The 16,186-nt window shown below is 37.0% G+C and overlaps 1 protein-coding gene across 1 annotated transcript in view; it reads left to right on the forward strand.

The window, feature by feature from the left end:
• CRIM1 (cysteine rich transmembrane BMP regulator 1) overlaps nucleotides 1-16,186 on the forward strand; it is a 191,588-nt gene that overhangs the window by 141,980 nt on the left and 33,422 nt on the right. The window contains exon 8 of the mRNA XM_086628070.1: nucleotides 7,663-7,791. Coding sequence (XP_086484196.1) covers nucleotides 7,663-7,791 — 129 coding nt within the window. The remainder of the gene's footprint in view (nucleotides 1-7,662; nucleotides 7,792-16,186) is intronic.

A 16,186-nucleotide genomic window follows, 5' to 3' on the forward strand; every position in this document is an offset into this window, starting at 1 on the left:
GCTTTTTTGTGAACAATACTGCTGGTCCAAAGGTAGGGAGAACATACATAGTGCTGCTCACAGGCGGATATAAAGCTTCCCTGTGCTATACACTGAAAATGTGTTTCCATGCTTCAGCCTTTTTACTAGTGTGCACAAGCTCAAGGAATTAATCTATTTTATCTGACTGTCTTTAGCTAAACGACAGATTTATATTCCCATCTTGTTAATGTGAATCAAAGAGGAGATGGGGGAGCTGTAGCACTGAGCAGTGAAGCACACAATCCCGTTTCTTATTCTACAGTTATGACTACATAGTCTTCACATTTAAATTTAGGATTATTTTTAGGCCTGGTGTCTTTATTCTGCTGCTGAACAGTTAGTTTGGCATGTTTGAAAAGCTCATGTGTTACTGCTGGTATGAACATGAATGTTGAAATTGTCTTGATTGTAATTTAGCCTTTGAAAAGTACAAATGCTCTTTTGCATGCTTTTTTTTGCATTCTTTTTTTCCAAATGTTTTTCTTATATGTGGGAAGAAATCAATAGCAATTTTATCTTCCAGTTGCATGAGCAATATTCTCCAAATAATTCCTCAAAATATCTTGATTAGAATATACTGTATTTGTTATATAGTAACTATGACAACAAACACCTGAAACTGTTTTTAAGCACACCAGTAATAGTCAATATACAAATACTGAATAAATACGAAGAAATTACGGAATAGTATTCCGGGGGGTTCCAGCGACATTGTTTTTAGTGTCTCTTAATGTAAAAATTGTTTGCTTGGCAATGGATTTTTAAGGCCTGTGCTCCTACATTCCCTGTAAAAGATAAGTACTTGTGCAGTAGTTTGCAGTCTTACAGTGGAATTGATGAAATCCATGGTGGTTTCGATATTCAAAGAAGGATCTCAAAAGATAATTTTCAACCTCTATGTAGTGATATATCTATAGAGCTTACAATTTTATAGTTTTAATGGAGAGATGTGTTTCTATGGTGCAGATTGAAACCTCTTTGTTAGTGTGAAGTTGGCTGGAAATGCCGGTTTTATATGAAAACAGATTTATATATAAAAATTTTAAAAAGCAAGAAAAACATTCATACATACATAAAACGCATCTTTGGAATCCAAAACGTTCTCTGTTTGCCTGATTTTGTTGGATGTATATACATGGACTGCTGTCAACCCACACTGTGTTGTAGCTTGCTTTTATGGCTTTTGCAAATAATATTGTGATATGTTTGGGACACTTCACACCAAATGTTGGTGGGACTTGCTAGATTTCAAGCAAATGCGAGTAGAGTAATCCTGAGTAGATTTGTGCGGAAGAATAATGTGCAGAAGAAAAAGCTTAGAAGGCAATAGCTATTTCTCTACTTAAAATCAATTTTATAAAAGCCTGGAGTAGGTGTTTCCCTCACATGGTATTACTGAAAGTGTGAAACAAAAACTGATTTGGGTCAAAATACTGCATTCCAAGTGAAACAAAGCAAAGGGCTTGTTTTAGGTGTTTTTCATGTAGTAACAATAAAAATACCTTGCCATGAGGTGAAGCATGGGTAATGTATTAACTCAAAGGAGGACAAAATTGAGATTAATTAAAGTTGGTTGTGGTTGTCACTAAGTAATGATTCACAGAGAATTAATGTTATAACTGCCGGAAGAAATTTTGCTTCTTGAATAAAAAGCTACTATTTAAGTCATTGAGTAGATTTCAGAGAGATAGTATTAGGCAAACATGTATTTTTATTGTGGAAAGAAGGTAATCGGTGCTTGGCAAAAGCATACAGAAATCATCAGAATTTTAAATGTTTGTCTTGGATTTCAGTGCTGTGATTAGGATCTGTCAAGAGTATCACTGCTTTCACTGGGAAATGTCCTGAGTTTGTGTGAAAGTGAAATTCATGGAGTCATGCAAGTGCTAAATAGAAGAGAAACATCAGGTCCTTGCATCTGCACACTGTGCTCCTGCTGGTACAATTCCCTCTGGTCCTTCATACAAACCAAAACTAAACACTTGATGCTCAGCTAATATATGCATCTTTGCAGTAGTACACTTAAGTGGAATCCCTTTGTTTTCTGGTATGAATTAAAGGGCCAGAGTTCAGATTTGGAACAACTAAAGGTATGATGGGAAGATAAGTAACATTTTTCATTCTGGTTCCAACCTTAAGGGGGATTTTTTTTAGTTCTCTTTAAAATTAACTAAAGAATTATGTAAATGAATTTGCCAAAGTTAGAAGGAAAAATTAAATCGTCAGTGAAGGATTCCTTTTTAATATTCAGATAAACAGTAGAAGTCAACAAGATGACAATAAATTGTCACTGACTTTTTTGTTTGATTTATTTTCCAAGACTTCAGCAATGGTGAATTTTAGTTTTCTTTCTCTTCTTTTTGATAGCTTTAATTGATCAAACTGTGTGGATAATGAAATTCTAATCCTGAGAATTTTTGCCTGTTCTCACTGAAATGTGGATGCATCAATTTCTCTCCATTTCTGAATACTTCAGCTGAGTGTAATCTTAACACCTCAATACTCATCCAAGTATAACAAAATCTGTGTGTGAGGCACAGTACTAGACCAGATGAACCATCCTATGTTCCTGTGTATATATACATATATATCTATATCTCATTTTACCTTTTTAAAAGAAGAAAATGTCTGCTCTTTGTAATACAAGCTATGTCACATCACTCATAGGAGCAGTGGGAGGTCTCAAAAATTAGAAAGTAGCAGAAGAGGGGCCTGGGGATTGATTTCGTTCATGTTACAAAAGTATCCTAGATAGAAAAATATCAGTGAAAATAGAGTCTTGTTCCACCTTGCCAACTTTGGGTTTGTTTTTTGTGACATCCAGTTTTTGTGTTGGTATTGCTAATGTAGGCTCTGTAAGAATACAGCCAGCTCCAGGCATTAGTCTGATGTCACCATCTTCCCTTCTTTCTCTGTAAATACACAGTTTGATTTCTAGCTGGGACGAACAAGATTCAAGGTTTTGATCACATATACCATATTTTTCAATGGACCAGTGAGACTGACAGACTATCAGTGGCTGAAATATCCACTGCAGGTTTCAAAATTTTTGAACTTATTTTTAAGTAAATGGCAGTGTAAAGAATTAAAGATTTTATATCAGCCTCCCAGCAGGCTAATTAATAATCCTCTGCACCTAAGGTTCAGCATAGAAAGTATCAGGTTCAGAGAGAGTATATGGAAGCAAGATGTTTTGATAGAAATCTGCATTTAACCATATATATAAGCATTCGACATCCACAAAATCTATGTATGCTCTATTAAAAAATCCATTGCTTTCATCCAAACTCTTTTATATCCCCTTTTCTTAATTTTCTTCTTCTCTCTTTCATTCTGCGGTAGTTTTATTGTTTGTAAAGCACACAGACAGAAAGAGCACCTGTTTTTCCTACCCATTGTCTCTGCATTTGTGCATTGGATCTTTCTTCTGCAATTTCTACCAAGAGCGGCAGTGAAAGCCTAGCTTGGATCATGTGGTGCTACATGGTTTTTCAAGCTTAACTACTGCTTGCCTATTCAAATAGCCAGAAGCCTGGTAGAGCAGAGCTGGCTTTATTTGTTGAGTCTTGTCTAGTGAAGTGAAAGGGGATGATTTTTTTTTTTTATTTTTTTTCTAATGGCTGCATTTTTGCACATGTAGGGGTAGGGAATGAAATTATTTCTTTTGTCCTCTACTTGCAGCTCATTGAGAAGCAGGCATGCATATAAAATTACTGTATCTCGGGGCTTACCTTTAGGGACTGGAGGGAGCAAAACCAGATTTGTAAGCTTGTCTGGAAACACTGAGGATGCTGAGAGCAAACACAAAAGTAGGAGGAAACGGTATAATAAAACACAATGAATAGAGAACTAATAAAAAGCTTTCAAATTAATATGACAGTTTAATTTTGACCCTTGTAAGAAAAACTATACTACTGGATGCATCAAGGGGGCAAAAAATTGTTGTGTCCGTCTGTCCCAGACACAAGAGCATCAAAACACAGAAATATGTTTGAAAAGTCACCACGAAAAATATATTAAAAATATCTGCTGGTTTTTTGCTAGATATGAAATTATACCTGCAGTTAGAGAAGTTACTTTGAGGGGTGAACTTCAGTGATAGGGGTGAAACACAATCCTCTTTCTCTCTAGGTTTAGTTTACACCCAAGTGGATCAATGAATACTAACTTGCATCTCACCTTTCAGTGAGTTTTTGTGGGTTCTTTAACTACGTATTTTACCTAACGGTTCTGCAGTCAGATGGTAAAGTTACAATCTCCTTCAGTTCTCCAGCTTGTGCTACTGTCTGTGAACTTTGCTTTGGGTAGTATTAATGATTCATATGATTTGTAGTGGTTTTAACTAGCAGTGACTATAAGCATTACTGTGGCTTTTTTGTCATTTGAAGTGTAGGACTTGGGCTGACTGCCCAGTAACCTGAATGTAGCTTCAGGGTAACTCTTGTATTCTGGTCTTTTGCATGTTTAGGGTATTTTGGTTAGAGAATGGAGGAAGGTAGGAAAGAACATTTTCAGAATAGGTGCCTGATGCTAAAAGTCTGTTTGCAAAACTAGTTTATGTACTCTGAGTCCAAAACAGACAAGATTAATTAATGGAATTTCTGGAATATATCATATTATTGGTATATATCAATATGCTCTTGATTCCTAAACTAATGGTTTGTTGAAGTTTCAACTGTTAAATATTAGACATTAATGTGATTTATTCAGATAGTTTACTGAATGAACTTGAAAACAAATACAAAGAGTTCACTGAGATTAAAAGAAGTCTAATTTGAGAATCCATGGATTATAAAATACATCACTCATTATGGTTACTCTTCCATACTATGTGTGCAAGCTCAGAGCTGTAAAATGAAGAATTCACAGAAATTTGTAAAATCTCTCCTTTGACCTCCAACCTAGTAATCTATATTAAATTCTTAGGAAAACAAATCTGGGAAAGTTTTAACTTAAATTAGAAGAGATTCGGAGGTCTACAGAGACATGAATGCCATTATACAAATTTCCAGCTTGTGTTTCAACAAAGCTATTGGTGGTGTTTTATATACGTATAAAGTGCATAGCTACTTTTCCTACAAGAATTACACAAATAACAGAATTTCAATGTTACTTTGAAACTTTCAGCAAAGCGAGGAATCTGAACCATGACCTCTGAGATAAGTTTGAAGTCATCTAATTTCACTGTAATATCCTTCATGCCGTTTGCCCCTCCAAACCCTGTACTTAGCTGACCTAGCTTAAAAAGGATTAAAAATGTTCATCTGCTGTATAAACTGTTGTGAAGGGAAGCGTAGGGCTGGGAGAAGCTATGAAAGCTGAAAATTGTGAAAGACAATGAAAGCAGAAGAGCACATGCTTGTAATGGGATAATTTTCACTTGACTGGAAGGCATGGGTGTAAAAGCTGCCTGCTGGACATGGAGCCAGAAATTTGTATTTTGGTTAACAGTTGACATGGTTTAACCTCAGCCAGTAACTAAGCTCCGCACCACTGCTCACTTGCTTCCCGCCCCCAGCGGGATAGGGGGGAGAATTGGAAAACTAAGTGAGAAAACTCATGGGTTGAGATAAAGGCAGTTTAATAGGTAAAGAAAAAGCTGCACGCACAAGCAAAGCAAAACAAGGAATTCATTCACCACTCCCATGGGCAGGCAGGTGTTCAGCCATCTCCAGGACAGCAGGGCTCCATCACAACTAATGGTTACTTCAGAAGACAAATGCCATCACTCTGAATGTTCCCTCCTTCCTTCTTCCTCTCCCAGCTTTATATGCAGAGCATGGCATCATATGATGTGGAATATCCCCTTGGTCAGTTGAGGTCAGCTGTTCCAACTTTCTCCCCTCCCAACTCCTTGTGTATCCCCAGCCTCTGGTGGGATGGTGTGAGAAGCAGAAAAGCCCTTGACTCTGTGTAAGCACTGCTCAGCAGTAACTAGAACGTCCCTGTGTTCTCAACACTGTTTGCAGCACAAATCCAAAACACAGCCCCATACTAGCTACTGTGAAGAAAAGTAACTCTATCCCAGCCAAACTAGTATACACAACAGTATATAATTCTAAAAAATTAATCAATGGTTGAGTAGTGTTTTGACCTCAGTCTGAGAGTAAAGAGTAGCTGCTTTTAAGGATGGCAAAATCTGCCTTTCAGTGTATTTGGTTTGAGGATGAGAGGTGGCAAGATGTGGCTACCTTCAGTCCATGAAAATCTGCATACTGCATGAAACACGTTATGGTTCATTGCCCTGATGGGTAGTAAACCATTTCTTCATATTTTCACAATTTATCGATACATGTATTGCATTTTTTTAAGAATGTATTTTCCTTTAAGTCTTGATTTCTTGAGGTGGAGGAACAGGATGAACTCAAACAGTTGAAACAGTGAAACGAAAGCTCACAGTTAGTTTTTAAAAGTCATGCAATTCGTGTTTCCTGAATAGTTAGTATCATGTTAATAATGCTTGTAAGTATAAGTTCTTTGGTTCTTAAGTGCTTGAGTTCTATGGAAAACACAAGATACACTAACTTAGTCTCACGGAGCAAAAAGTCATTCAGGAAAAGACAGGCTTTTTGTTCCTTCTGTATCTTATTTTGTGATGGTACTGTTGAGGTTTCTTGTTATTTTCATAAGTCTTTGGATATTACTTTATTTTAACCACTTTATATACTAAAACACATTAATATTTCTGGCTACCATATGTAATAAAGCGAACTTCATACTCCAACATATTTAAATGGTGTCCAAAAGTAAGTATTAAGCTGTTCATAAACACCTAATAATTGGCAATAATATCATCAACTTCAAAAAGCATAATCTGGTACTGCAAAGCATACTGTAAGAAGTTATGTTTTCAGTGAACAGACATGTCAAATGTTTCCAGAGATCTTTTATATGCAATGTGTCTTACATTCCCTTTCGATATTCAGAGTCTCTTCTGCTCTAAATTTCAATAGAAGTGATCTTATTCACACAGAGAAAGATTTGATCTACTGAGTCACATGCTTTGATTTGCAGCTTGGTAGTATCATTCAGCTGAGCTCTGGAGAAAGCTCTGTTCAGCTTCTAAAGTGAAAAAATCTGCCCGAAGTTTTGATCAAATACTTTCAGAGAAAAGTGGGCAAAATAAGTATGCAGCATTCAGTTCTAAATTGCTTATGTTGGAAAGCTCATTTTTGCTGTTTCAATATTGCAAAAATTTTATGCAGCTTTATACTGTTTGTGATGAGTGTACATTACTTCAAAACAAAGCCTGTTTCTTGAATGGATCAGAAATACAATGAATACTCATTGATCAGAAGCAAAATTAATGAAGAATTATTCTCTTCACTGTTACATTGTTGTCCTGATTTCAGCTGGGACAGAGTAGGGATGGTTATCATCTCCATGAGATCATCATCTCTCCTCTGCTCACTTCTTTGCGGAGAAACGGAACGTTCCCACTTTGTCTCTCGTTGTTGTGACGGCCCTGGTTGACCTTATACTTTTGGTGGTCTGATGTGCCAAGCCAACGAATCCACACAGACCAGTAAACTCAATTATCCCTTTCCTCCAGCCAGGTGGAATGTGCATGCCTTTTTGTGAACTTAATTAAAATACTCAAGAAATCTCAAATTTACCTATTTTATTTTTTCTCACCTTCAGAACCAACATACATCACAATAGGTCCACCAACCTGTGAGATTTTGGTGAACTGCACTTTGACTGAAAAAGACTGTATCTATAGTTTCAAACTGGACCAAAACGGTTGCCGCATTTGTCAGTGCAAAACTAGTGAGTATGCTAAAATACAGTGGCTTCTACCTTTTGTGTCGAGCTATATGTGACAATGCTAGTACGCTGTTTTTTCCATTCACAATGTTGATTATATGTTGTGTTAATACACGATGTTGTGCTTTATAGTTGTTCATCTTTGAAGGATAAGTTCCTGATTCTGACATTGCTTGTTGGCTTGCTTAAAATGTGTTTGGAGGAAAACATAAAATGTGAAGCTGTAAAAATTATGTAAGAACATAAAACTAAAACGTAAAGCTGTAAAAACTAACAGCTAGGTAGAAAAGGCAATAATTTGAGACTTAATATTCATTCAGACTTCCACATTTCATTTCCCCCTATATATGTAATGAGTTTAAGAGCATCTAGGTTTGTGCATTTCAAAAACTTGTATTACTAGAAAACTGCTTTTTTTTCTCAAAAGTTAGGTTTTAAGGATAAATGTTTAGAAGTTATACACCTGGAGGGGTTTGTGTATATATACAAACATATCCATATATAATTTTATTTCTATAACATATTCTGGTGTTTATAATATGTATATATAAAAAAAAATTAGGCTTTATGCAGACTAACATCTATTTCTTCCCCAAGGAAAATCATTGTGCCGTGTGAGAACTTTGTGTGTATCAGCAAAGCAGCAAAAATCTATTTTCTGTATGTGTTTCCTTAAGAATTCAGTGCTTACAGGTGAAATATAATGCAAGGTCAGTTTGGTTGCTGGAATGGCCCAACAAGGGACACCTGTGGAGTACTAGTCTCAGCTGCAGGATGCCTCACTCTGCCTGACAGCCCAGTCTAGGACTAGGTTTAAACTTGCTTTGTGATTTTATTGTAGTTCTGCAGCAACTTGTGACCTCTGAGGCTTTCACAACTGAAGTATTACTTCAGCTCTCTTCTTTTGATTTCAGTTGGCCCATTCTCAGCCACTTTGTAAACCAATATGATGATTTTAGAGGTCCTCAGTAGAAACAGTCAGAATAAAACTCTTAATTGGTACAAATGAAAGAATTTGAGGATTTGGATTAGTGTTTTGCTTAAGGAGCAAGAAAAGAGTTTGTCCTGGCTTTTTAAAACTTTTTTCCTGGGGAAATATGCAGTTTTTTATTTCCATAAGGTGAAGCACTGGACATTTTAACAAGTAAATATATCGCAAGCAGTAATGGCATTATGGTAATGCCGAGATAATACTTTTGATTACAAGTTGTATTCGTGACATAGATTGCATCCAAGCTATCGCATACATGTCTGTCTTAGTTCTTTTTAAGGACAAAATTAGAAATGTTAAGTTCTGCTATTAGCACTGAAATTTGACTTTTCCTTCTTTTTTCATTGTTGTTAAATTGATTGGGGAGTTTGATGCAAACAAGAAGATGGATGTACTCAGCAAATTTCTTCGTCTGTACTTGTGTATGCAGTCCTTCCCTCCCGTTTCTTGCACAGACAGCCCATCACTCCAAAGGATCATTTCTTTTGTCCTAGATTACCAGATTGCACGCGTCCACATACCACATCCCAGGAAGTCTCTGTTCTTGCTTGGAGCGTTTCTGATTAAATAGTGCTTAAGAACCTATTCAAGGGAATTTTTCTTTTGCCAGATTTGCTTGAAATTATTTTCATTTTGCAGTAGCAAACTATCTGGAGCAAACTTAGTAGTATCATTTGTCTGACATTTTCAGTTTAATAACTTGAATTCTAGATTGCTTAAATTTCTCCTCAGTCATTCAGAGAAGGAAACCTTTATTTTCTAAAGAAGTGAAGAAAAATAACAGCTTAGAAGTCTTCACCACTTGTTGGTTATCAGTCAAAATGACAGAAATAAATTTGTCTGTCAAGTAACGTGTCTCACTTGCAAGGCTCTTGACAAATGAGTGTGTGAGCACTGAGAAGAGTTTTAAGTCAAATGTACTGAAAACGTACTGCACTAGTTCTGTGTGTTTTGAGATCCTACATATTGTCATGTCCAAAACAGTTTAGTTGCATCTTGGCTCTCTAAGAATGTGAGAATGAGTATTATCTTTAGCTCACATAGACTCGTGGAATTTTGGGAACATCACTATCTTTATACCACACTCCCTTCTTGCTGATCTAAGCTGCTCAACTGAGATAGATTTAAAATGTGAGTAAAGGAGGCCCACATGCCTCCCATTACTGTTTGAAGTCATGATATCCTAACTCTACTAATCTCTTCCAAATAAAGTGTCCTATCTTGTTAATTTCTCTTTAGATATCTATGCTGAAGATTCATTATACTTCAATCTATTTCAGCCAAAATAAAAGCAAAATGACAAAGAAGAGCATGGAGTAAAGCTGTAAATTGTTCCTCATTATTACCTTCATTTACATTCCTTTAGCCAGAAATCAGTACAACAGTTTTATTTGAAATAATTATCTAAGTATGATATAATGAAACTTGTTTGGAGATTTATTGTAATTTAGTTTCAAGTTTATCCAGCTTGACCGAAGCCAACTACAGAATGAGAAGGAAGAAAGAAGCAAATCGTAACATTTCTAGAATACAATTTTAATAGAAGTATTTTACTTTCTACTTTATCCTTCTTCCTGTTTTTACAGTGAACACAAAACGTGCTGTAACACACGCAATGAAAACATACATGCTGTAAAATAAATAAATAAATAGAAAAATTTTAAAGGCAGGGGCAGACCACAGTTGTGAGAGAAGGTACGAAAAAACTACTGCTGAGCAGATGGTGAGCACAGATAGATATGGAGGGAAAGCTCCAGTGAGTAGAGATGGAATGCCAAATGATGAGGGAGAAGGAATGATCATACCAACCAGGAGCGTATAAAAGCCGAAGCAGCACTACATGAGAATAAAAGGAGAAAAGTATAATCTAGAATATAGGAAGAACCACTAAAGAATGCCAAGAATAAAACTAAAACACTAGGAACAACATGAAATGCATTACCAAGAAACAACAAAAACAAAAGTGAGATGATATAAGAAAACAAGAAACAAATAGGAAAAAGTAAATAACAAAAATTGTTACTCATAGGGTACAGCAATAGCTATTGTGTTTGGAGTGTCTAGGCCTTTGCTTTCATAGGGAGAAATGGAGTGGATTAAAGTCTTTAGGAGGAAGAGTACATTAGGGGAATGAAACAAGACCCGCAGTTGGCTCTTTGTGAGGCAGGACTCCTCTTCCTCTGAAGAGGACTAACGAGTACATAATGCCTGCTGATTGCAGCAACATAGGATTTAAAATCTGATTGTTGCTGCTAGATGATAAAACGTTCTTCAGTGAGAGTCTGCAGTGAGGGCTAGTATTTTATCTGGCCTTGGCTATTCCCTGTATTATATTCATGAAAAAGAAAAAGCCTTTAAAATCTCTCCTGCAACTTAGACTATAGTGTTTTACCTGAAGAATGTGAAGTACTGTTCAGGGTATAACCGCGAGTGTGTATGACTTTAGTATTTTTTAACCTTTCAAATCTTACTACAATTAAATTAAATTAGAGCATTGCTGTCAATTCATTTAGAAGGCTTACCTTTGCAGTTACAAGATGCAATTTCATTAATTCCCGACTGCTTATGGAGAGATGCAATTGTGGAAGGCTGAGACGAGTCATTTTTCTTGCACATCATAGGGCACCATCATCCACTTCATGTCTTGGTTTCTTTTGCCTGTTGAAGCAAACCATGAAATTACTATTCAAAAAATAGAAATCCTGGTGTATTATGTGTTTGCATAGTTCTCTAGACATAAAACCACAACCTTTCCCCTGAACACAGTCTATATAGATACAGAAATATTTTTGGAAGAGTGTTGATACCTTTATCTTAGATGAGAAGAAAATGTGCTCTACTATGGAGTTAAAAAGGAGGTACTGACATTCTCTCATTCACTCTATACTAGCAGACATCTGCAGCATGGACTTCAATGTTCTGGTGAGTCACGCCATCTCCCTGTATGGCTGATGGAGCAGAGTGGAATTCTGACATGGAATTTGTGTAAGGCAGTGTGGGACTTGGTTTAGTTGTGTAGACATTGAAAGGCAGGATTGGAAGGTTTGAAAAAAGGTAGATAGGTGCATCTACAGGCTGCCTATAAATAGCAGCAGTTAAGGCTCTGAAAAAGTTACGGAGTAATGATGGGGAAAAGCCTAAGAAAAACACAACAGGGACTACAGTGGGAGAGTACATCTCAACTCCTCTTTTCTGTGTGTTAATCATTCAGTAGTTAGAGTTTAGGATTGGTTTTGCTAACCTTGCACTCTTTCTATCCAAAATTTGATTGTTTCGTTCCTTTATTCTTGTAAATAATCCATACTCAGGGAGGCATTCTGAACACTTCTGAACTCCCTCAGTGTTTGTTTTGTCCATTTAAATAAATTTATTTTGTTTATTTTTATGTCAAACTAAGGTAGGATAAATAATCACACACACTAAGCACACAAAGTGTACACTTCAGGCAACACAAAATTCCTGGAAATAATAAAGTAAAATAGGTAACACACTTCTATTTTATAACAATTATCTCCCATTGTTACCTTGATTTAGCAACAAATTCCATGGGGGGAAAAAAAGATATAAAAACAAAGACAGTCAGGGTAGTCTCCCTTAGTGCAAGGAGAGTGCATCTTGGATTTTTGAGTAATTTTGTGGACCTGGCAGAAAAAGGATGTTTTACTATCCTTCTGCAGTGATGTGAAAGGAAATACCTATTATATATTAGACCTCAGTTAGTGAAATACAGCCATGGAAAATTGGAGATGAAGCATGCTTCTTAAAAATTTAAGGCTTAGATAGAAAAAAGTAAGCACATACTAGAATAGAAATATTAACTCTAAGCACACATGTGGAAGATAGTGGAAGTGTTCCCTGAAGAGAGTGGAATTATGATGAACTACTCGTGCCAGATAAATATTATCTGTCTTCTCACCAGATGAAAGTCTTTCACAGGGATCTCTGAAGATTCCAACAATATATTGGGTTTAGTAATGCTTAGAATATATCTAATGCAATAGAAGCAGATAAGAACTTCATTTGACTTGATTTGTGGGGAAAAAACAAACAAACAAACAACAAAACAGTGTGCTCCTAGAAGGTTTGTGGAAGCTTGATTGTTTTCCAGTATTTCCATCTTTAAGATACCACTGCTACAAATCCATTTTCATGAGGTCATGTGTTGTATGTGAACCTTAGAGTTGTTTAGAGCAAGTATCCAAGCGGGTAATTTGCCTCAACGGACTCTTGAGATTATTTTTTTTAAACAGCGTTTTCTAGCATCACAGTACCCAGTCCCTTCATTTTTATCCAGCTATTGTGAATCGTGAATTAATTCTAACGAAAGGAGGGAGGGTTAGTGTGGATCTGTGGAGGCAATATATTCAGAGAATTCCAGTTACTCATAAGTAACCTAGTTTTCTCCTTCATAAATTTGCCTCCCCAGATCCCCACCCCTGAAGATTAACCAGCAGTAGCAATCCACACCGAGAGGACGGCTGAGGAGTGCTTAATTATAAAGGTACTGTGAAACAGTTCTCCTGATATGATCTAGCCTCAGCGTCAAGAAAATAATGATGGTAAAGGTATGTAGCTAGCTTTTTGTAGCCACGCTACAGATTTTCGAGAAATAAGCACCAGCCTAAGCTAAGTTGGAATACTGATATAGTTCTTCTCAAGTAATTATTAATATTCTCTGGCAGTTTTTTTTTTTAATCTGTGAATTAGAGGATTGAAAACTAAAAGTATTTCAACAGGCTATGCATCTCTAGAATGCATTTTCAAAACATTATAGACTAAGACGACTTTCGGTCTTTACAGTACAATTGTCAATGTGTCCATATGTAAAATAATAAATTGGAGAAAAATAATAAATATCCCAGTTAAAGAGCTTAAGAGTTTTTTTAATGCCATATATATGCTAGAAGAAGGAAATTGAGAAGTCTTTTTTTAAAAAAGAGTTAGCTGGAATTACAATCAAGCTATTAGAAGTTCAAACAGAAGACCTTTTTTAGGCCTAAACGTGCAACTCATGAAATTGATTTTTTTTTTTTACTTTTCTCTTTGATTTTTGAGCAATGTTTTGTAACACTTCCAGTATTCATAGGTTCATGCAAGGTGGAAATGTGAACAGTCTGAACTCAGGAATAAATCATGCACCTGGTGGTTTGAATTCAGGCCAAAGAATTGTGATTCCTTTTGAGATACATTGTCTCCGAGATACCGTACCTGAGAAGGGGAGATGGTGTTGTGTCTGAAATATCTGACTGCTGAGCGAATCCTCACAAATACAAAGATTGCTAACATTGCATATCCTGGGACAGAATTTTGTTGTTGTCATATTTACAGGATGGACCCTGTCATGCTGCTGTATCAGCTGCTCTCACACTCTGATTTTTGTGCATCTCTCTCTTTTCCTTTAGCAGCTAGTGACTCAGTCTTAACAGTGATCCTGCAACCTTTTAAAACAAGAGTTGATGTTAGGGTTGCGAATAAGATACTTAGTGGAAAAAAGTTTTAAGACACCAGATAGTTTGCGTGTACTGTGCTGGGTAGAGCTTCACCATGTCTTGGTAATCATCTGTTCTTAAGACAAGACTTTCTTCTTCAGGGTGTTGTACCATCCCCCATATCCCAAACAGATTCCCCTTAAACAGTATCATGCTCTTCTGAAACTCTAGTATTTGTTTTATAATAGTCTGTGTATATGAAAACGTTTGTGAGTGAGTGAAAGAAAGAAACCACTATATTTAAAAGGAGTTTATGGGCAATGATGACCAGGCTTAAGAACCTTGATGCTAATAGTTGTTTGTTCATTAATAATTCACAATTTAAAAAAAAAAAAAAATTCATCTTCAACTGCTCTTTCCCTTTCTACTTGGTTTTTTTCCAACAGCATCTTATTAAATTCATAGATTCATAGATTTCTAGGTTGGAAAAGACCTTAGAGATCATCGAGTCCAACCATCCCTAATCCTCATTAAACCATATCCCCAAGTAGATCATCCACCCTATTCTTAAACACATCCAGGGATGGGGACTCAACCACCTCCCTGGGCAGCCTATTCCAGTGGCTGACAACCCTTTCAGAGAAGAAATACTTCCTAACATCCAACCTGAATCTCCCCTGACTAAGCTTATACCCATTTCCTCTTGTTCTGTCACCCAACACTAATGTAAAGAGCCCTTCCCCTACCTCCCCACCATCTTTTCTCAAGTATTTGTAGGCTGTAATCAGGTCTTCCCTCAGCCTCCTCTTCTCCAGGCTAAACAGCCCCAACTCCCTCAGCCGCTCCTCATAAGTTTTATTTTCCAGCCCCTTGACCAGTTTAGTCGCCCTTCTTTGGACTCGCTCCAGGAGCTCAATATCTCTCTTAAAGCGAGGGGCCCAAAACTGGACACAATATTCCAGGTGCGGCCTCACCAGTGCCAAGTACAGGGGCAGGATCACTTCCCTATTCCTGATGGTCACACTATTCTTGATACACGCCAGTATCCCATTGGCCTTTTTGGCCACCTGGGCACACTGCTGGCTCATATCAAGCCGGTAGTCAACCAGCACTCCCAGGTCCTTCTCCGCCAGGCAGCTCTCCAGCCACTCTTCCCCGAGCCTATAGCAATGCTTGGGGTTTTTGTACCCCAAGTGAAGGACTCTGCACTTGGCCTTATTAAAGCTCATGCCATTGGCCTCAGCCCAACGATCCAGTCTGTTCAAATCCCTCTGAAGGGCCTCCCTACCCTCAAGCAGATCGACACAGCCTCCCAGCTTGGTGTCGTCCGCACAAGCTGATCCAAAATTGATCCAAAAGAATCCAATAATTTGAAATTCCTATATCCAGGTCAGCATAGAATGTGTTAAATTGTTGAAAACTACAGCACAAAATTTTTGTCAGAACTACAGTGTTCAGAGGGGTCCAAGTCTACAAGCAATAGCTTTTGCCAGTAGTCTAGTGAAGACTGTGACAAGAAAACGTGGACCTGTTGACAATTGGCTTTGCTGCTGCTTTTGCAGTCATGGTTCACATGAAAAGAAAACTGCATAGTCTTGTTGTGTGGGCTCAAGTGAGTATTCATTCCTAGCAGGAGACTGTTCTGATAATGTCATTGGTTGACGACAAACAGCCTTTCCATGATTATTGTCCTAGGCTTCTTCAGTTGAAATTCTTTCCAATTTTTATGTGGTATTTCAGCTAATGTCTGTCCTCACATTAAAAAGCTAAGTATTTGTGGTAAAAATACAGTTATATTCGCCTGAGACATTCAGGAACATGTTCATCTTTTTCTAAAGTCACATCACGCCAGTATCATTCTGAGATCAAGCAATATCCTGAACATGAGCTCAGCTTGTAGCACAAATTCTTGTTTATTCCCTGTGGGCAGCATGACTTTACACGTTTTCAGTATTACATTTCACCCCACTATTATTAT

Source organism: Tauraco erythrolophus, chromosome 2 (assembly GCF_009769465.1).
Source record: "Tauraco erythrolophus isolate bTauEry1 chromosome 2, bTauEry1.pri, whole genome shotgun sequence".
NCBI classification, from domain to species: Eukaryota; Metazoa; Chordata; class Aves; order Musophagiformes; family Musophagidae; genus Tauraco; species Tauraco erythrolophus.